The sequence below is a fragment of the Podarcis melisellensis genome, assembly GCF_964234715.1.
Source record: "Podarcis melisellensis genome assembly, chromosome: 12".
Lineage (NCBI taxonomy): Eukaryota > Metazoa > Chordata > Lepidosauria > Squamata > Lacertidae > Podarcis > Podarcis melisellensis.
This window is the reverse complement of record NC_138544.1, coordinates 17009532-17028812: the sequence shown is the minus strand read 5'-3', so window position 1 is coordinate 17028812 and position 19281 is coordinate 17009532. Positions and strand designations below refer to the sequence as shown.

The 19281-nt window shown below is 42.8% G+C and overlaps 1 protein-coding gene across 1 annotated transcript in view; it reads left to right on the top strand.

Moving 5' to 3' along the window:
- The first annotated feature begins 2308 nt into the window (after positions 1–2308).
- Positions 2309–19281, top strand: part of STT3B (STT3 oligosaccharyltransferase complex catalytic subunit B) — a 42423-nt gene continuing 25450 nt past the window's right edge. The window contains exons 1-2 of the mRNA XM_081883225.1: positions 2309–2792; positions 16259–16367. Coding sequence (XP_081739351.1) covers positions 2488–2792; positions 16259–16367 — 414 coding nt within the window. The 5' untranslated portion in view covers positions 2309–2487. The remainder of the gene's footprint in view (positions 2793–16258; positions 16368–19281) is intronic.

Below are 19281 nucleotides of genomic sequence, written 5' to 3'. Positions count from 1 at the left end.
ACTGAACTGTTTGTTGTTTACACCTGCCTCTGTTTCTCTCCCTTATCTCCGTTAGACACAAAGGAGATATTTCAGAAATGTCTGGTTCAAGGGTGAGGAACCTTTCCCAGTTTGAGGGCTACATTCCCTAGTGCGCAACCTTCCCCAGTGCCACATACCAGCAGCAGTTAGCGCCAGAGGCAAAAGCAGGTGGAACAATGGATGTGAATTCTACCTTTCTACAGTGGGCAGCCACACTCAAATCACAACATACACATATCTGTATACTCAATGCGAGGAAGCAAGAGGCATCACCACTCTTCCAGGACACCTTTCAGTGCAGGCAAACCAAGGAGCAGGGCTGCTAATGGGTGAGGCTTGGGAAGGGGGCAACATCTAAGAGACTCCCAAGGGCAGGATAGAGAGGTCTGGAATACTGCTTTTGGTCCCTGATATAGAGCAGCTCACCTGTTCTAGATTATAAGCCGCACTATGGATTAAGCTATATAAATAAAACAGCAAAATGTTTCAGGGCTATAGCAATTCCCAGTCTAGCAAGCATTTCAACTGTAGTGACCAGAGAAAGAGCCACTTGTGATGCCTTGTTTTGCTTATGGAAATATTTTCCAGAGATGGTTGACTGGGGCTGACAATGCTACCTTTTGGAAACCTTTGATTTGCCTAGGCTCTGTTGAGGTGTAAATGGGAGGAAGGTATCCCTCCCCCCCCCCAACACAGACATTTTCCTAATGCTGTTGGCTTTTTCAATTTATTTTTTTTATATTTTTTCACAACCATTTCAAAACTGTAAGCTCAGACCCTCCAAGCGTCCCTATTTTCCAGGGAAAGTCCCGGATTCACAGAAGCCGTCCCGCTTTCTGATTGTCCCACTTTTCCTCAAGATGTCCCTATTTTCATTGGACGGTATGGAATTATGGGACCCCCAAGCGAAGGAGATAAGTAACCATAGGACCTTTAGAAGACATCTGAAAGCAGCCCTGTATATGTTTAATGTTTAATGATTTTTAAAATATATTTTGGAAGCAACCCGGTCAGATGGGCTGGGTATAAATATTATGATTATTATTGAACAGGATGTCCCTATTTTCATCGCAGAAATGTTGGAGGGTATGTGAGCTGCTCTGAAGGACTAATAATGCAGCACAGGAGCTTCAGCAGAGTAAATAAAGTAAAAGTCTGAGCAATACGCACATAAATCAGGGTGGCAAAGGGAGCACTAAAACATGTAGAAAGGGAAAAGGGCACTCATTGCCACTTTTGCCCCTCGAGAGCCAAGCAGTGGCTGCAAAGCCGATCCTCTGAAGAGTGTGGCCACATGATCAGCAGCAAACGCAGGAACTAATCCGCATGGCCTGCTCCATCTGGAATGAGGCTCCGTTTAATTTGCCTTTGTCCAGCTCATCACTACTTACAGGAAAGCATCCAGAGAGTTTCCACAGGGATAGTCAGCTTTACGCAAGATTAGAAGAGCCTGACAAGCCACAGCAGCTGCAAACTACAACCCCCAGGATGCAACGCTCCCAGCAAAGCTTCCCAAGTCAGAAGTCGCCCCCCACTGCAGACCCTGCGGCGAAAGCGGCGCTCGCCTGAGAGGCCGACGCTCCCGTGCGCCTCACGTGACACGCAACCAAACCCGACCTCCTCTTAGCCTGCGAATGGTCAGGACCCTTGGCCAATCGCACCCTTCCACTTAGCACAGGCATTTCGCCATTGGTGGAGGCGGTTAGGGCCTCCGCCTCTCTCCATTCCGCGCCCTGCGGCTCTGGGCTCCGATTGGCCGCCGGCCTGCCCTTTTGAAGTACCTGTCGCTCTCTGACAGGTTAGTAGGGAGTTCCCTCACGGAAGGACGGACGGAGGAGAAGGAGGGAGAGGAGGGCTGAGCGGCAGGGGCGACAAGTGAGGCGGGGCCTCAATGTTGGCTCCGCCCACCCTGGTGCGAATGTCATCGGATGCTTCGGCCTCAATTAACCACCTCTTTCCGCAGCCCCTTTCCGCGCGCGCGCCTCGTGGCACGTCACTCTCCCGTCAACGGCTTACAACGCCGTCCCGAGCCAGCGTTGCCTCATACGGAAGCTTTTCTCTCTCCTCACCCGCGGCTTTTGCTCCGCCCACCTCGCGCTCTCGGCCACGCCTCCTCCTCTCCCTCCCCGCCCCCCGCCCTTCCCTTCTCTTCACATCGCGCGCGAGCTACTCGGGTCTCGCTCCCGCTCTCCGCCCGCCTCGCGCCGCACTGGGATGTTGGCGGCGGCATCGGGCGGCAGTTCCCGGGTCGCTGAGGAGATTCAGAAGGAGGAGGCGGGAGGCAGGAGGAACCGCCGCTGCCGCCGCCGCCAGTGAAACGGGCGCGGTAAAGGCGCCGCTGCCTCGCCTCCCCTCCCTCCCTCCGTCGGAGAGCGCGCTGAGGGAAACGGGGCGGACTCTGCCCTTCTTCCTCCTCCTCCGCCGCGCGTGAGGCGGAGAGGCAAGCGAGGAGCCCCGGGGAGCAACATGGCGGAGCACTCGGCCCCCGACCACAAGCACAAGACCGGTGGTGCCGCCGCCTCGTCGTCCAACTCCGCCGCCGCTTCCCAAGCGCTGGCCAACAGCAGGGGCTCCTCCTCCTCGTCGACGACGACCGGCGCCGGGCCCCCGGCGGGCGGCGGCGGCGGCCTGTCGGGGGGCCTGTCGCAGCCGGCGGGCTGGCAGTCGCTGCTCTCCTTCACCATCCTCTTCCTGGCCTGGCTGGCCGGCTTCAGCTCCAGGCTCTTCGCCGTCATCCGCTTCGAGAGCATCATCCACGAGTTCGACCCCTGGTAAGTGAGTTGCGGAGCAGAGGGCGAGCAGGAGCCGGGGGTCCCCCTCGCCGCCCGCCCGCCTGCAGCCTGAGGGGGGGCGTGAAACGGAGGAGGAGCGGGGTCGACGCCGGCCCTCTGCACAAGCGGGTACCGGGAAGAGTCTCCCGGGGAGGGACTCGGAGCACGCGGAGTGCTAGGCGTGGTTTTACGGGACCCATTGTGGGTGAAAGGTCCCTTCCTGCGCCGGCAGATGCTCCGGAGCGGACAGGTAGACCTTGAGGGGCGGCTTCTTTCCATCCTGGGCCGAGAGGCCGCCCCCCCCCCAGCACTGCTCGTGCACTTCATTCGGCAAAACTTGTGCGGCGCCCGCTTCTCCTCGCCGCTGCGGCACGGGCGGCGTGTGCGTTGGAGGAGCAGGAGGAAGAAGAAGGGGGGAATGGCCGAGGGAGCGGCTGCAGGGGAAGCGCGGAGAGAGAGAAGGCTGCTGCTTGACGGGACGCTGGTCCGGGAGAGGGGCAGGCGGAGGCTGCCTCTGCTGCTGCGTACAGGTGGGTCGCCGTTAGGTGTAATAGCTGCGTGCTGTGGCAGACGGGTCTGCGGAGCTGCCTCTGCAATCGTGTGCCAAGAGTAGGGAAATGAGTGCAATCCCACCAGGGGCTAAGCATTTCGCGCTCTTCCTCTGGATTTCTGCTTCCCCAGAGGGCATGTTGTCAACGGGGCTATGCGGAGTCTGCCCAGGATTTGGGACGGGAGAGCAAATCGGGAAGTTGGAAGGGGGTAACCTTGCTGGGCGGTAGCCCCATCTGAAATACTGAAAATTAGTGTGGCGTTGGTGAAATGTGAGAGGTGATTTTTGATATTCAAGCTTTTTGATATATTGGTATTGGTAGACATGCAGTGTCGCTTTGCTTTAGGATGGTTTCTCATGAGACTTTGCTTTGTTTCCATATAAAACAAGTATAGAGGTTTAATCCCCATCCCATGGAACATACCACATGGCTGTATGAATTGAGAAAATGTATGAGTTGATTGCACGTCAAATTTTATCCAAATAGCACTGAGTCAAGTGCAGTCCTGAGGTCTATTTCTGCAGGCTCAGGAATACTTTCTGTGCTTAGTTGCCCCCCATGCTGCATTGATTGGCTTTAAATTGACACTTTATGTTGTGGAACAGTTCATTTCTGAATGTAATGGCAGGTTTTAATGCATCATGATAGGGTTATTTCTGACTGAGAGCTTCCTGTGTCGCCACACGGCTGCATGGAGATGTACATTTCTGCCCTTATATTGGATTGCATCACTTATTTTAATCTCATGATTTGCAGCCTGCCATGTGGACTGCCATATTTCTCATAAGAGTGGGATGCATTTGAGAAACTGCCACATGTTAAACTGTGGGGAATCCTGAGAGCCACTTCACACATCACATCCGTAATGTGATTAGATTACAGTAGTAATTAGTGTTGTCAGTGTGGTGCAGTGGAATAGAAGTTTGACTTGGACAGGATCTAGATTCATGGCCCTCGTCAGCTATGAAGCTCACTGGATGATAGTGGGTTAGCCTTATTATGTTATTGTAGTTACTATCTTTCTGTCTAACCTGCTTCACAGGGCTGTTGAGAGGATAAAATGGACCACAGCCTTATCTTCTTCTCTGAACCCTTTGGGGTGAGACACCAGTGTAATGATAATTACATGTTAGTGGACAGTTGTGTGTTGTGCAGAAAGAATTAAATGGTTTTTAGTGTACCATAACAGTCTTGTCCATGTCAAACCAGATGACGTGCTTTATGTTTCTCTCTTGAGGAAAACATACAGCTCAATAGTAGAGTACAGTACATGCTTTAGCTGTAGAGGATCGTACATTCACTATCTGGAGAAAGAATTTCAAATTAGAAGGATCTCAGGGCCAAGCTACATGCATTGTCAGGAGGGCCTTTATCAGATCTCTCCCCTCTTTCAAAGGTAATAATAGCCACAGGAGGGAGATATACTTGGAGCCATGGTACTGGGTGAATCCCTTGCCCCAAGTAGTAGGATTGGAGTGTCTATTTGCCCCCCTTCTAGAGCAAATAACAGATTGGGGTGGGATTAAGATTGGAAAAATGGCACAGGATTTGTCACTTCCCTAGTGATATGTGTACTATCAGTTTTCTGCAGCAGGACAAATATGAGCTCTGGAGAAGGTCAATTCAAATAAGGCATAGCATATGTGTGTTCCTCTTTCCCTCACTCATTTAGCAAAGCAAAATACAGTGCAAGATCCGTTCAGTGATCTCTGGCATGTATATCATATCAGCCTACCTTGAGCCTTAGAGAGCTGCTGTCAGTCAGAATAAAGAATATGGACTAGTACTCTGAGTCTGTATATGGCATTTTCATATATTTTCTTCAATGCTTGGACCAGCTGTGTGTGTGTGTGTGTGTGTGTGTGTGTGTGTGTGTGTGTGTGTTTTGAAGCAGCTGTACCTCTACTTGTTACTGTTTTAGTGGATGCATGCTGTGTCTGTAACATGCACCTATCAGAATAAAGCTGCTGATGTGGCCCTGAGCACTTAACGTTGCACTTAGCAAAGGCAAGAGAAAACAGGTTTAAAATAATCAAATAGAAGTAGTTTGAAAGCAAAGGATAAAAATGGTGGTGGGTACAGTGTCATATAATAGATTCTTTAAAAAAAACACCTTGATATGACACATATATTGGAGGTTTAAGCATATTGACTATTAATATTGGATAAACGCTTTTGCATTTTATTGTCACTAAAAATGAATTCTATGAAAGTGTTTGCTAAAATCAGTTTCAAAGGTGCCATTACACCCCTGCTCTGACTAAACCTGCAGTCCCATGAACAACTGAAAGCCCCACTGATCAAAGTGAAACTTAATTATGAGTAAACATACTTAGGATTGCACTGTTTGAAACAGGACTTAGGATGGAGCTGTACAAAAAGGATTCTCAGTGGCTTTGATTAAGACACACTGGAGAAAGTAAAGCAATCTGGGACACTGCTGAGAGGCACTGAACCTGCTCCTTGTTCCAAGGAGTGGTTACTATGATTATGTTAAACCTGTGAATAGATTTTGTGTGCGTGTCCCACAGTGCTTTGGTAAGAAAGTGAAATAAAGACATATTTGGAGTACCACTTGCATGTGTCCTTCTGTATACTACCACCTCTATTGATACCACCTGCTGTTGATAGACAATATATAAAGGAAAAATAACCAGAGCTGAGTCAAAACAGAGGTAGCATCATAGACCTTTTTTATTCTGTGCAGTCAGCACCCCCCCAAAAAAAATTGTTTGCACCCCTTTCAAGAGAGGGTGTGTAAGTTTTCCCAAGAGAGCAAGAAGAGGGAATGTTCTCTAAATCAATTCATTTGTGTATATTTAACTGCGGCGGAATGGGGATGTACATTTGGATCGACATCATTGTTCTTCTGTTGCAGCTACTCATGCATAACTATGCATGACTAAAGCTGGATCAGAGCAAAAGTCTTGCTGTGCAGTGCTGACAGCAACACAGGGAGAGTTGGCCCAGTTGGCTCAATAACAAAGATGCAGTTTCTCTTGCCACTTTCACTTAGACCTCGGTGACAATATCACATAGCCATATCTGCTTACACAGTAACATAGTGCCACCCAGTTCCCCAGTGTGATTGGCTTGGATCATGTTTTGAGAGATGTCCTAAAATAGGCTGAAACAGCAGCATATTGGGACTGAAATAGGTGTATAAAACAGTGTGGACTTTTGAGGAGCTTTTCACATACCTCAACAGGTCACTTTTATGTTTTATGAGGGTTCAAATATAAACATTAGTTGCAGTGCTAGAAAAATTAGACGTGTAAATGAATGAACAAAGAAGGATTCCTGTGTGGAAAACATCCATTATGCTAATAAACTTCTAAAACTGACCATGTTAACAGTTGCATTATCCCTTTGTGATTTGCACTAGCTGCCAAATAGTTTCTAGGCTCAGTTCAAGGCGCTGATATAAAACCTTTAAAGCATTTAGCTTGGGACCTGGATGACTCAAGAACTGCCCTTTTTCTGCATGCTCCAATCATCAGCACATGTAAAAGTGTTCCCAAGAGAGCTCCAGATCACGCAACCTCAAGAGGTGCCAGCTAGATAAAGGGTGTGGTGTATTGAGTCCCATCATTCTGTTCCTTCTTGTGTCTGGTAAAGTTATGGCTTTTTAATAAGGTTGTTGACTGATTAAATAACTTCCACATTAGCTTAGGCAGTGTTTCTTTTAATGACTTATGGATTTGTTAATTTGGTTATTGTATTGGGCTTAGTTTATTTTATCTGTTGGCTGCCTTTAAATAAATAAATAAGGCAGGTTTTTTAAAATGAATATTAGAAAAATTCAGTGACCTAGTTCATATGTAATCCAAACAGGCTAACAAGCAGATTCTGGGAGATCAGACTGCTTTTCTCCTCCTCCTGTCCTGCTGCCGCCTTGCTGCTATGAGCTAAGCCATAGTTTGGCATAGCACTGAATCTGAATCAGTGCTCATGGTTTACACCACTCCAGACAAGCCATGAACTGTAAACAAGGTTTGTTCTAAGATTTACAGTTTGTGGTTTGTCATCGGGGCATAAACCACAAGTCTGGGTTCAGTTGTAACACTTAGCCAAACTTTAACTTAGTTCATAGCAGAGCAGTGGCAGCAGGACTGCAGCTGTAATCTTTTTTCCAGTGACCAGCACATTTGCTCATTCATGCTAAGCCATAGTTTGACTTAACACTAAGAGTGAACCAGGCCATTATATTGTCCAGTTCCATTTGTATATGCAACCTTAGTGACAGGAAGCTGAATACAAAACTAATTTTGTTGAATACATAATCATTTTATGAATGTAATTTCATTGCTTGAATTTAAAACTAGATGCTGGGATCATGCAATTAGAACCATTCAGTTAGTTCAAGAGCCAATACTGCAGAAGTTGAGGCTTCTTTGAGAAGCATATTTCTGACATGGCATGAAGAGGAAATAGTATAAAATCCCACTGGGTACACCCAAGGAAGCTCTTAGGTATTCCATAGCAGTTCGTAAATGACTTGTTTCAAATGTTGCAGTGGCTGATTGTGCCAAAGTTCCTTACCACTAGCCTCTTGAAGGTAGAAAGCTATACAAGCTGAGGTCCTTCACCAATTACAATACAGTCACTGTGTTTATGTGATTATGCAACCTTACCATCTGTTTTGCATAAGTAAAATGAGTAGATTATTGAAGGTCAGGATTATTACCAAAATCAGAAATGCAACAGAGATTTCTTTTATTATTATTATTATTATTAATAATAATAATAATAATAATAATTACTTTCCCAAATATAACCATGTTTATCTATGTATGCTTTTGATACACTTGCTAGATTTTCCTTTAAATTGTGTGACTCCATGTGGGTTGAATGAACAAGTAGATATAAGTTATACATCATCATCATGATCTGGCTTCTATGCCTTGGACAGAATACAGTTGTACATCCATCATCTTTTCACAATTTATAAACTGTACAAATATTAGAAAAAACATATTTCATATGCCACATTTTTCTGTGTACTGTTTAAGACGCCCCCATGTATAAGACACTCCCTGCTTTCGGGGACCCCAAATTTAGAAAATGGGCATATGCATTATCCATGTATAAGACTCCCCCAGATTTTTAACATTATTTTAAAGTAAAAAAACCCTAGTCTTACACACAGAAAAGTACAGTACAGTGGTACCTCTGGATGCAAATGGGATCTCTTCCGGAGCCCCATTCACATCATGAGCAGAACACAACCCGCATCTGTGCAGGTCACAATTCGCCGCTTCTGCACATGCGCGTGACATCATTTTGAGCGTCTGCACATGCGCGAGCGGCGAAACCCAGAAGTAACCTTTTCTGGTACTTCTGGGTCGCCGCAGGATGTCACCTGAAAAGATTTAACCCAAAGCGTCTTTAACCCGACGTATGACTGTACTTTGCTTTTAGACTTAATCTTTGGTCTGTTTCTGGTTCAGTGAAAGAGGGCTCTCTTAATTCCATAATTTTTGCAAGCCACAAAACTGTTGCAAATGACTTCTACAGCCTCTTCATCATTTGTAGTATTGGTTTACTGAAATTGGTTTTAGATTATGTAGCCTCTAACAAGGGCTTTCCAGTATGGGCTTCTAAAGATACTTTAGCTGCCTTATCTTTTATTATTTACATGGTTAGTACATTCATCTGTAGTGGTCATCTGTCTAACCTGCTCAGTCACTGGGCCAATTCGCTTACTGAAAAAAGGGGCTCCTTGAGTGGTATGGATTTTCCTCCTTACATCAGTAAGTAAGTTAATTAGAATTATAAGCCACAAAAATGAAGTGATCTTCCAGAAAACTCATTTCAGTATGGTATACTTTCAGTATGGTATATCTTTGTTGTAGCAAGTGCAATTATTTGAGCATATGAACTCCAGCTAATAGCTTATTTAAACTTTTTTTGGTAAGTCCTTCAAAAAACTTTTTGTCAAGCATTATAGAATAATCACTAAATTGTCATATTATTTTTCATTACCAGTACAGCTTTTTGCTCATGGTGATTCTTACGGTAGCTGCAATTGTGTCTGTTTATACATGCAGCTACTTCACTTCCTCCCTCCATCTCCAAACACATAAGTGCTCAAAGCAGATGACATAATAAAGAAGTGGCCAAAGAAACACCATCAGTTTATGAATGAATGAATGAGCAGAAAAACCTAGAGCCGGGACTAAGCAAAAAGAAAAACCGAGACAGCACCTAAATTAAGTACCCAGTGGAAAATAATAGTGTTCAAGAGGTGATAGAATACTAGGAGATGCAAGACAGAAAGTCCTGCATTTCCAGGCTTTTTGTACCTCTCAACCAGCCATATCTCAGAAGGCAACATGATATTCAGAATGGCCTCATCAGGTGTGAAGAAAAGCAGTCCATTAGATATTGTTGTTATGATGTTATCACCCTTAAATCCCATATTTCACAAATAAATAAAAATAATGTGTTAGGAATGACCTCCATTATCTCCAAACAAAAATTCATGGTAAGACAAATCTTTAAAAAAATCAGTTTAGACACTTGCTTTGAAAATAAGATGTTTTATGCTTTTATGTTTCAAACAAGTTCAGGATGCAAATGTAATGTGTGAGCAGTTACAAGTAGGTAGCATGTAGGAGAACAAGGTAGTATTTATGAAGTTAAGGTAAATTTCAGTTTTAAAGTAAAAAGAGGTTATACTTGATTAGCAGTAAAGTGGTATAGGGTCTGAGAGGCATGAAATATAACTACCTGTTTTTAGGCAGCATTATCTGCATCATTATTTGTTACCTGATTTTAGTAAGGACAACAACAAAACTATCTCAACTTTTAGGAAAATAACATTCTGTATAAATGTTAAATGAAATATACTGTGGCTATCCAATTATATGGTTTCACATTAGATTACCACAGAATCAAATCTGATCATCTTTAAAACAGTATCCAGGGCCACAATAAATATTTCTGTGCATTGTTATTTTTATTGATAAGAGGTGACCCAGCCTTCATTTGCAGATCAGGTTTTATAGATCAGCTTGTTTCGAAGCCAGTGATCTTCTCTCAATAATATACTTCGTTTTTGTTAATGTGTTCCACCATGTCAACAGAACGTTAATGGCTTATATTTAACTTTCAAAGTGATGATGGTAAAAGCTAACTTTTTTCTATTTATGGTTATTATTTTCTTTAACGTGTACAGGAAAATTGCAAAATTTATTTGAAACAGTGCTTTCTAACTCCATTGAACCTACTTCTGTGAGCATATCATTCCTTCCCCTCCATTGGATCTTTTTTAGTTCCTACCAGTTCAGAATTTCAACTTTAAATTCGCTTTACATTTTTTGATATCTGTCCAGAATGCAATGTACATATGGACCAACTTATCTAGGACAAATAAGTTGTGGTTTACTAAAGTGGCTTGTTTCAGCAAACCATAGATAAATTACAACGGTATGCATTCTGAAAATAATGCTGTTAAACTGTGGTCAAAATGGAGGTGAAAGCTTCACAAATCCTCCTCACGGATGCATTGGAAAGGGAGGGAAATCGTACAAGTCCGTGGGGAGACTAGGCTCTGCTCCACTTGTTCCCATTAAGTTAGTGGTAATGGGGAACATTTAGTCATCCAGATGTTGTTAGACTCCATAGACACACATCCATTGTAGCCAGCAGGTAGTAGTCAAGAATTATGAGAGTTATATTCTGACAGGTAGCAGGTTCCCCATCCCTATGTTATGGTAAACCATGGTTTATCATGATGCCAGAATGAGCAAATGTAGTAGATTTCAAAATCTCCAAATTTTGTCCATTTCAGTAGGGTAATTATGCAGGAAATACTGTTGAAGGCGAAAAAGAGGCACTGGCCGTTCCCTTTGATTTTTTTTAAATGTGACAGTATCATAGCAGTGAGGGCAGATTTTAAATGATCCATATGTTACTATATATGCCAACTTGATCTGATCACCTGTTAATTAGGGGAACATCTCTTCCTTCTTCAAAAGCCTTCCAATTTTTGCATGCGAATGAAGACTGACTGTGATCTTTTTATGCTGGGTTCTCCAATAGCTAGTTTCGCATACACACACGCGCACACACACACACACAGAGTCTACAAAAATGAGATTTAAACTAGGTTGCTTTGTGGCTTGCTGTGGCCATATAGACTGCCCTGATAAGGTCAAACTTTCTACAAGCATATCTCCCCTCCCCCCCCTAGATTTTAGTTCCTGAGCTATAAGTTTTTTACAGGATTTACTCCATGAGAAATACAATAACCTCCTCTAGTGCTGGAAACTTCCAGGGAATATTTTCATGGGGGACTACATTTGCCATTTCTTGGAGCAGAAATGGTAGTTTTATTACATTTCTTCTTTAGTTGTCTTGGTAGTGGGTTCAGAGACCATGCATCGTTGCTCAGACTTTAATTAGGAATAGAAAGGAGTTCTGAACTCTTAAAGGTATATTACTTAAAGGCATTCAATGTCTGATCCACATATGTAGCAGGCTGCACGGTGGATACAGGCCAGGTTAGACACAGTTTCCTTCAGATGAATGAAAGCCTTGTTTTACAACCAACCAAAAAACATACCATTACTCCCAGTTAGAAGTTAGAATGATACCACTTGTTTCCAATGTATCTAACAGCGGTATCTGTCCATGTAGTAACACTTTGCTGTGGAACTTTTTCAAATGCATTAATCCCAGGACTAAACAAGATGTGATCTTTATAATGTGTTTTGACTTTGTGTGCAAGCCAGACCACTTGACTGACGTCTAGTTTGGACCTTTGGCTCTTAACTGCATATTTAAACAAAAACATTGAATTATTTTAGCTGAACTTTAGTTGTCAATATACTGAATTAGTGAGATCAAACTTAGATGAAGTAGAAATCTAATTTTAGTTAAATCAAGGCAATATCCTGCAGTTCTGTAGCCTATAAACGGAGTCTTGGCATGCCCCAGTTCCCTAACTCACTATGATATGCCATTTTCTATTAGTGTAGTTTTTCACAGAAGGAAGGATCATCACTTTGAAAAGGGAAGAAAAATATCCTACACATGCTTATTTAAACTTTTACCTGCCATTAGTTAGTTTGACTTATCTGAACCTGCCTCAGAATCTCGATGAAAGAGGGTTGCCTTGTGTAGTTCTGCCTCATTATCTCCTCTGAAACATTTTTACAGCCACTTTAGAGTAGCATACAATATCTGAGTCAAATGTAGGCCAGAATTTCAAGATGTGGATAATTTTTGATGTCACTTTTTAATTATATTGATATTAAGACTGGTATCATTTCTTAAGGCCTATCTTTCTCCCTTAAAACATTTCTGATTCTTCCAGCTGGCAGTTTTAAAATTATATGCGCTACAGTCCATGGTACATAATGAGCTTATAAGGCTGCTTAACTCTTTAGTTTTCACTACTTCTTTAAAAGTCAACCACCTACATTGTACTTACCATATTTTTTTCTCTATAAGACTCACTTTTTCCCTCCTAAAAAGTAAGGGGAAATGTGTGTGCATCTTATGGAGTGAATGCAGGCTTTGGCACGAAAAGTGTCAACCTCTTGCTGTTCTGACTTCTGGGATAGCTGGGCAGCCTGCATTCGCTCCATAAGACACACACACATTTCTCCTTACTTTTTAGGAGGGAAAAAGTGAGTCTTATAAAGCAAAAAATACGGTAATTTGGTGTTTATAATAAAAATATTAGTACCATACTTCTTCAGTTTTCAAAACACTCTACTTTTTGTTCTTAAACTCCTTAACATATTGTCTACAGTTAACATATACTTCAAGGCTTCAAAGCACATACATATCAGTAATCCTTGAGTGTTGGCCAGGCTCAAAAAATGGCACCCAGACTTTTTGAGGTGCTCGCAAATGGAGAATCTTTAGGTGCAAAATGCACCTGGCGCCTTGCTAATTTCGAACCCTGGAGGTAGCCTGCTCTTCATGGGATTATACTCCCTCTGAAGGAGCTGGTATGCACCTTGGGGTTTTTTCTCAATCCATTGCTGTTGCTTAAGGCTCAGTTGGCCTCAGCTGTGCGGAGTGCCTTCCATCACCTTCAACTGGTGGCCTACCTGTGGCCCCTTTCTGGATAGGGATAACCTAACTACTGTTGTCTATGCTCTGGTAACGTCTAGGTTAGATTACTGCAATATGTTATATGTGGGGCTGCCTCTGAAGATTGTTCAGAAACGTCAGCTGGTGCAGAATTCAGCCAGGTTGCTCACCAAACCATTTGAGCATGTAACATTAATGTTGGCCCTACTGCACTGGCTGCCAGTTGGTTTCTAGGTCCAATTCAAAGTGCTGATTTTGACCTACAAAGCTTTAAGCAGCTCAGGACCAAAATACCTGAAGGACATCCTTTCCTTATGTGATCTGGCCCAGACCCTGCAATTATCATCTGAGACCCTTCTTCATGTTCCCGTCTGCAAGAGGTATGAAGGGTGAAAACACAAGTGTGAACCTTTGTTGTAGTGGCTCCACACTTACGGAGTGCTCTCCTCAGGGAGGCATTCCTGACATTTTCATTAGATATCTTTAGGGGACAGGCAAAAACATTATTCTTCTCCCAGGCCTTTGGCTAATTAAACAATCTATTTTCTTCTAAACTGTGGAGGTGGGAGGGTTTTGGTATGTAGTTTTTGTGTTTTGTAAACTGCCCTGTGATTTTTGGATAAAGGGCGATAATAGAAATTTAATTGATAATAATGATAATCTGCTTTCTGTTTCTAAAACAAAACAAACCTATATGGATATGTGAACAATATCATAAATTGTAAGCTACAAAACATTCAAATAACATAATTTTAAATAAAAGGGAACTGTCTGTGAAGTACTCTACAAGTGGCAATTATATAAGAACAGAAATAACATTGTGCTGCAAAGTAAGCTTAAACAGAAATCTATATAAAATCAAAGGATATCTGAAATAAGGAAGGAACTACACAGGCAATATCCTGGCAACTGCTAGTACTTAAGGGTCTAAAACTGATAACTTTTTAAAGGAGTATGTGTGGCTTCCTTTACCTAAAATGTTTTGAGATTGTCAACCACAGGGACTGGATAAGAATAAAAGAACTGAAATTCAATCTGGATGAGACAGAGGTGCTTTTGGTCAGAAGACATATCGGCCTGTACTGGAAAGGATTGTATTCTGCTTACAAGACCAGGTTTATAGTTTAGGAGTATTCCTGGATCTAGTCTTGTTATTAGCTGCTCAGATGTCAGGAGAGTTTCTGTCCAGCTTTGGCTGGTGTGCCAATCCATTCCTAGTCCTGGTCACACATGCATACATTTTTGACTGGGGCTAGTGGTCTGTCCCTGACCAAAATGCAGGGGACAGCGGAAGACAGGAGTGCCTGGCGTGCTCTGGTCCAGGGGGTCACGAAGAGTTGGACACGACTAAACAACAACAAGCAACAAGTGGTCTGTCAGCTGCACTGGCTTCCATTCTGTTTTGACTGCAGTTCAAGCTGCTGGTTATTTTGTATAAAACCCTAAGTAGCTTGAAACCAAGCAGCTCGAAGCAATATCCCCTCTTAGGTGAATCTGCCCTGTTCTTTAAGATCAGCTGTTGAGACCCTCTTTTGTGTACCATTGCTTTTTAAGGCAAGAACTTTCTTGGGGGTGGCACCCAATAAGCAGAACCCTGCCCCAAGAGGTTGGGCTATCTTCTCTATTTGGGTTCTGCTGGCACACACTTTTTATTCTGCTGCTGCTTATGGTACTGATTGTGAATGCTTTTCTTTGTTTTATGCTGCTATTTTTAGTTAATAATTAGTGTTATAAAGAGAGGGATTATGGTTACTTTTATGCTTGCATTGTATCTGTAAACTGTACTGAGCAACTCCTTTATTCAGGGGAAAGGGGTGTGACTTAAAAAATAGATGTGTTTATTAACAAACCCTTCCCTTTATTTGGGACGTCATAGCTTAAGGAATTGGTGAAGAATGTGGTTGAAGTTTGTTGAAGATTGGTAGCTTGGTGATGAAGTTGAAGTTGAAATTATAAATGCAGATTTCAGTTCAGTCATAAGAATGAATATTGTTATGAATTGCAGAGGGGGGGTCAGTGTGAGTGATACCCTGGGTCCCTTGCAGTTGTTGGGATCATGTACAGTATCTGAGAGTGGAATGTTTAAGAGGAAGCTTGCCAAAGCAGTTCCTTTGTCAAACTAATAGCTTTGGCTGGCTTGTTAAGTACCATGATTTACCATATCCAAAGAAATTGCCCTGTTCCATAGAAACAAATGGATGGGCCTTTCTCCATCCACATCACCTGTCTGATATGTAGAAGAAGAACAATAGCCAGAGTTGTTATTTGTGTAAGCTGAAAAGCTGGAGACTATGTTGGAGAACAGATATGCCTTCCTCTATGCTGGATTTTGTGGTTCTGCTTGAAACCTAATGGAGAAGCAAGATCTGTTAGACTCATGTTAGTGCTTGAGCCCCTCCATCCTATGGTTGCCTGTATGTATAAATAAAACCATATACCCTGAAGACACCAGAGTCTTTGCTGACCTTCATTGGAAGGTAACGGAACCTTGAGTTAAAGTGCAGGCACTCCCTGGAGTTTCACTTCCTGGGGGTTTGAGGTGGTGCCTAACAGTATTTTCAATTTTCACATTCCTTTCTAACTTGGATCAAGAGTAGTAAGCTGTTAGCAATGTCAGACTTCTACTCACCAAGTGGAACTATGGGTTTGATCCAGGCTAACTTAGTTACATTTGGATCACATTGATATCTACAAGGCTTAAATCATGATTAAACCTGTTGAGATCAATGTGACAAATTTAAGTTCAGCTAAATTTGTTCAGATCCAGTCCCATGTATTTGAAAAGCTGTCTTTCAAACACATTTACATAAAATAAGTAGATTTAATTGCTTAGAGAAACCTATTAAATTTTACCATTTTTTCTAGGTTTAACTACAGATCAACACATCATCTTGCATCACATGGATTTTATGAATTCCTAAACTGGTTTGATGAAAGAGCATGGTATCCACTAGGAAGAATAGTAGGTGGGACTGTAAGTACCAGAAAATGTAATCAAGTTTTAAGAAAATGTCCATTTATAAATGCATACTGTTACTTCCATTCCATGTTTTACTTTGAGTTTTTAACTCCATTTATATCAGTTTTTAAAATTTCAATTACAGCAAGTATGTAAAAAATAAGCTGTTTTTCAGTTAAATTTAAAGTGTTCATATTTATATTTATCCCAGTATTGAATCATGACCATCTAGCAGGACCAGGATCTGGGAGATCCAGATTCGAATCCCTACTCAGTTATGAAGCTCACTGGGTGACATTAGGCCAGTCACAACCCCTTACCCTCCCTCACAGGGTCGTCATAGGGATTAACTAAGGTGGGGAGTGAACCATGTGCTCCTTGGAGAAAAAGGTGGGATATAAACGTAATAAGCTCTTCTGCTTACCTGCTTAAGAAAGCTGGAGGGGCCAGCCAGATGGAGATGTCAATCACCAACCTGGCATCCAGAAATCTCCACATGGTTGCAGTTGAACCTGCACCAGTCACATAATGTGCTTGGTGAATTTCTAACTCTGGACAGAATAGTCGCTAGGACAGTTCAATTTTAGAACTGTAATATAGCTAGCTTTTATAAGAGAAAGGTATTAGTGAGCTGTGTAGGCAGAACTAATTCAAAAGCTTGTAGTTCAAAAACATTCATATGAGAAAATATTCTTGCAAACAAAAGATTCAACTTCTTTGTTTTTCTTGATAGGGTTGTAGTAGAATATAATTGCTGTTGTACTGCAGAAATGTTTTGCATGAACCATCTCTGATGGTTATAGATGTGTCCTTGAACACCAGTTAGCTCCTTTTTCAATCTAAGAAGTGCTGTTTGAGTAGATTTACAAGATGCTAGTCAATAAAACGAATCCTTGCGCATTTGATCAATAAAACATTTGATGAAATCAATTTGTTCCTCTTTTTAAAAATCCTGATTTTTCTGTTCTGATTTGAATTATTATATCATAAAGCATAGCTCTGCCAATTTTAGCAGCAAACCGTGTCAATGTTGCTTGATGTGGTTGTGTAATAGTTTTGGGTTACTCAGTTTAGCTTTATATTAGGGTGCTTTCCCTTAGTACGTATAACTTACGCCATAAACTTTCAAAATCAGAAGTACTATTTCTGTAAATTAACTATTTGATGCTTTCTGCTGTGGCTTCAGCAAATGAAATTCAGTAATTAAGTGATAGCTGTATTACTTTTGGCAACCCTGAGAAAGGGCTGTAGCTCAGCAGAGCACCCACCTTGCATGCAGAAAGTCTCAGATTCAACCCCCAGCATCTCTAGGTAGAGCTAGGAACATCCCCTGTCTGAACCTCTGGAGAGCCGATGCCAGTTGTGTAGACAGTACTAAGTTAGATGAACCAATGACCTGACTTGGTGTAAGAAGTTGCTGTTGTTGTTATTATTAATATTAATAAACTATTATTATTATTTATTATTTATACCCCACACATCTGGCTGGGTTTTACCCAGCCACTCTGGGCTACTTCCAACAAAATATTAAAATACAATAGTCTGTTAAACATTAAAAGCTTCCCTAAACAGGGCTGCCTTCAGATGTCTTCTAAAAGTCTGGTAGTTGTTTTTCTCTTTGACATCTGGTGGGAGGGCATTTCACAGGGCGGGTGCCACTACCGTGAAAGCCCTTTGCCTGGTTCCTTGTAACTTGGCTTCTTGCAGCGAGGGAACTGCTAGAAGGCCCTCAGAGCTGGACCTCAGTGTCCAGGCTGAACGATGGGGGTGGAGACGCTCCTTCAGGTATCCTGGGCCGAGGCCATTTAGGGTTCTAAAGGTCAGCACCAACACTTTGAATTCTGCTCGGAAACGTACTGGGAGCCAATGTTGGTCTTTCAAGACCGGTGTTATGTGGTCTCAGCAGCCACTCCCAGTCACCAGTCTAGATGCCGCATTCTGGATTAGTTGTAGTTTCCGGGTCACCTTCAAAGGTAGCCCCACATAGAGCGCATTGCAGTAGTCCAAGCGAGAGATAACTAGAGCATGCACCACTCTGGCGAGACAGTCCGCGGCAGATAGGGTCTCAGCCTGCGTACCAGATGGAGGTGGTAAATAGCTGCCCTGGACACAGAATTGACCTGCACCTCCATGGACAGCTGTGAGTCCAAAATGACACCCAGGCTGCGCACCTGGTCCTTCAGGGGCACAGTTACCCCATTCAGGACCAGGGAGTCCTCCACACCAGCCCGCCCCCTGTCCCCCAAGAACAGTACTTCTGTCTTGTCAGGATTCAACCTCAATCTGTTAGCCATCATCCATCCTCCAACCACCTCCAGACAATCACACAGGACCTTCGCCGCCTTCACTGGTTCTGATTTGAAAGAGAGATAGAGCTGGGTATCATCCACATACTGATGAACACCCAGCCCAAACCCCCTGATGATCTCTCCTTTTTGTCAGCTGTCATATCTCATGGCCTTCCTTTTAGGCAATTCAAGATTTACAAATATTTAATGAGGTATGTTCTTTTTAAAAAAGTGTCTGAAAGAATACAGGCTATCTGTGGTAGGATCCTTAGAAATACCCCCTTTAAAATATTTGCATGAATAGTCTCTCTGCTCCCCCCCCCCATCTTTTTGTTTTCCCCTGCAGAGGCTACTTTTGAGATTGCTTCTCTTGTTTATCTTGTACTCTTTTCCCTATCTGCTGCTAGATTCATTTAGCTGGCTAGGGTGTAATGCTCCAGATTTTCTAGTTAATGGCCTGTGTGCTTTTTGAACATTAGCTTTATGCTCATTTGGATTTTAAATACAATTAGATCCATGCAGGCAGTGTTGAGAAAAATCCTGGGCCCACCCTCATAAAATATGGTTTTTTTGCTCACAGTTTGTGAAAATCTTTTATAAAGCGATCTAGATTAAGCAGGTGTCTTTTGTTGTGTTCCTTA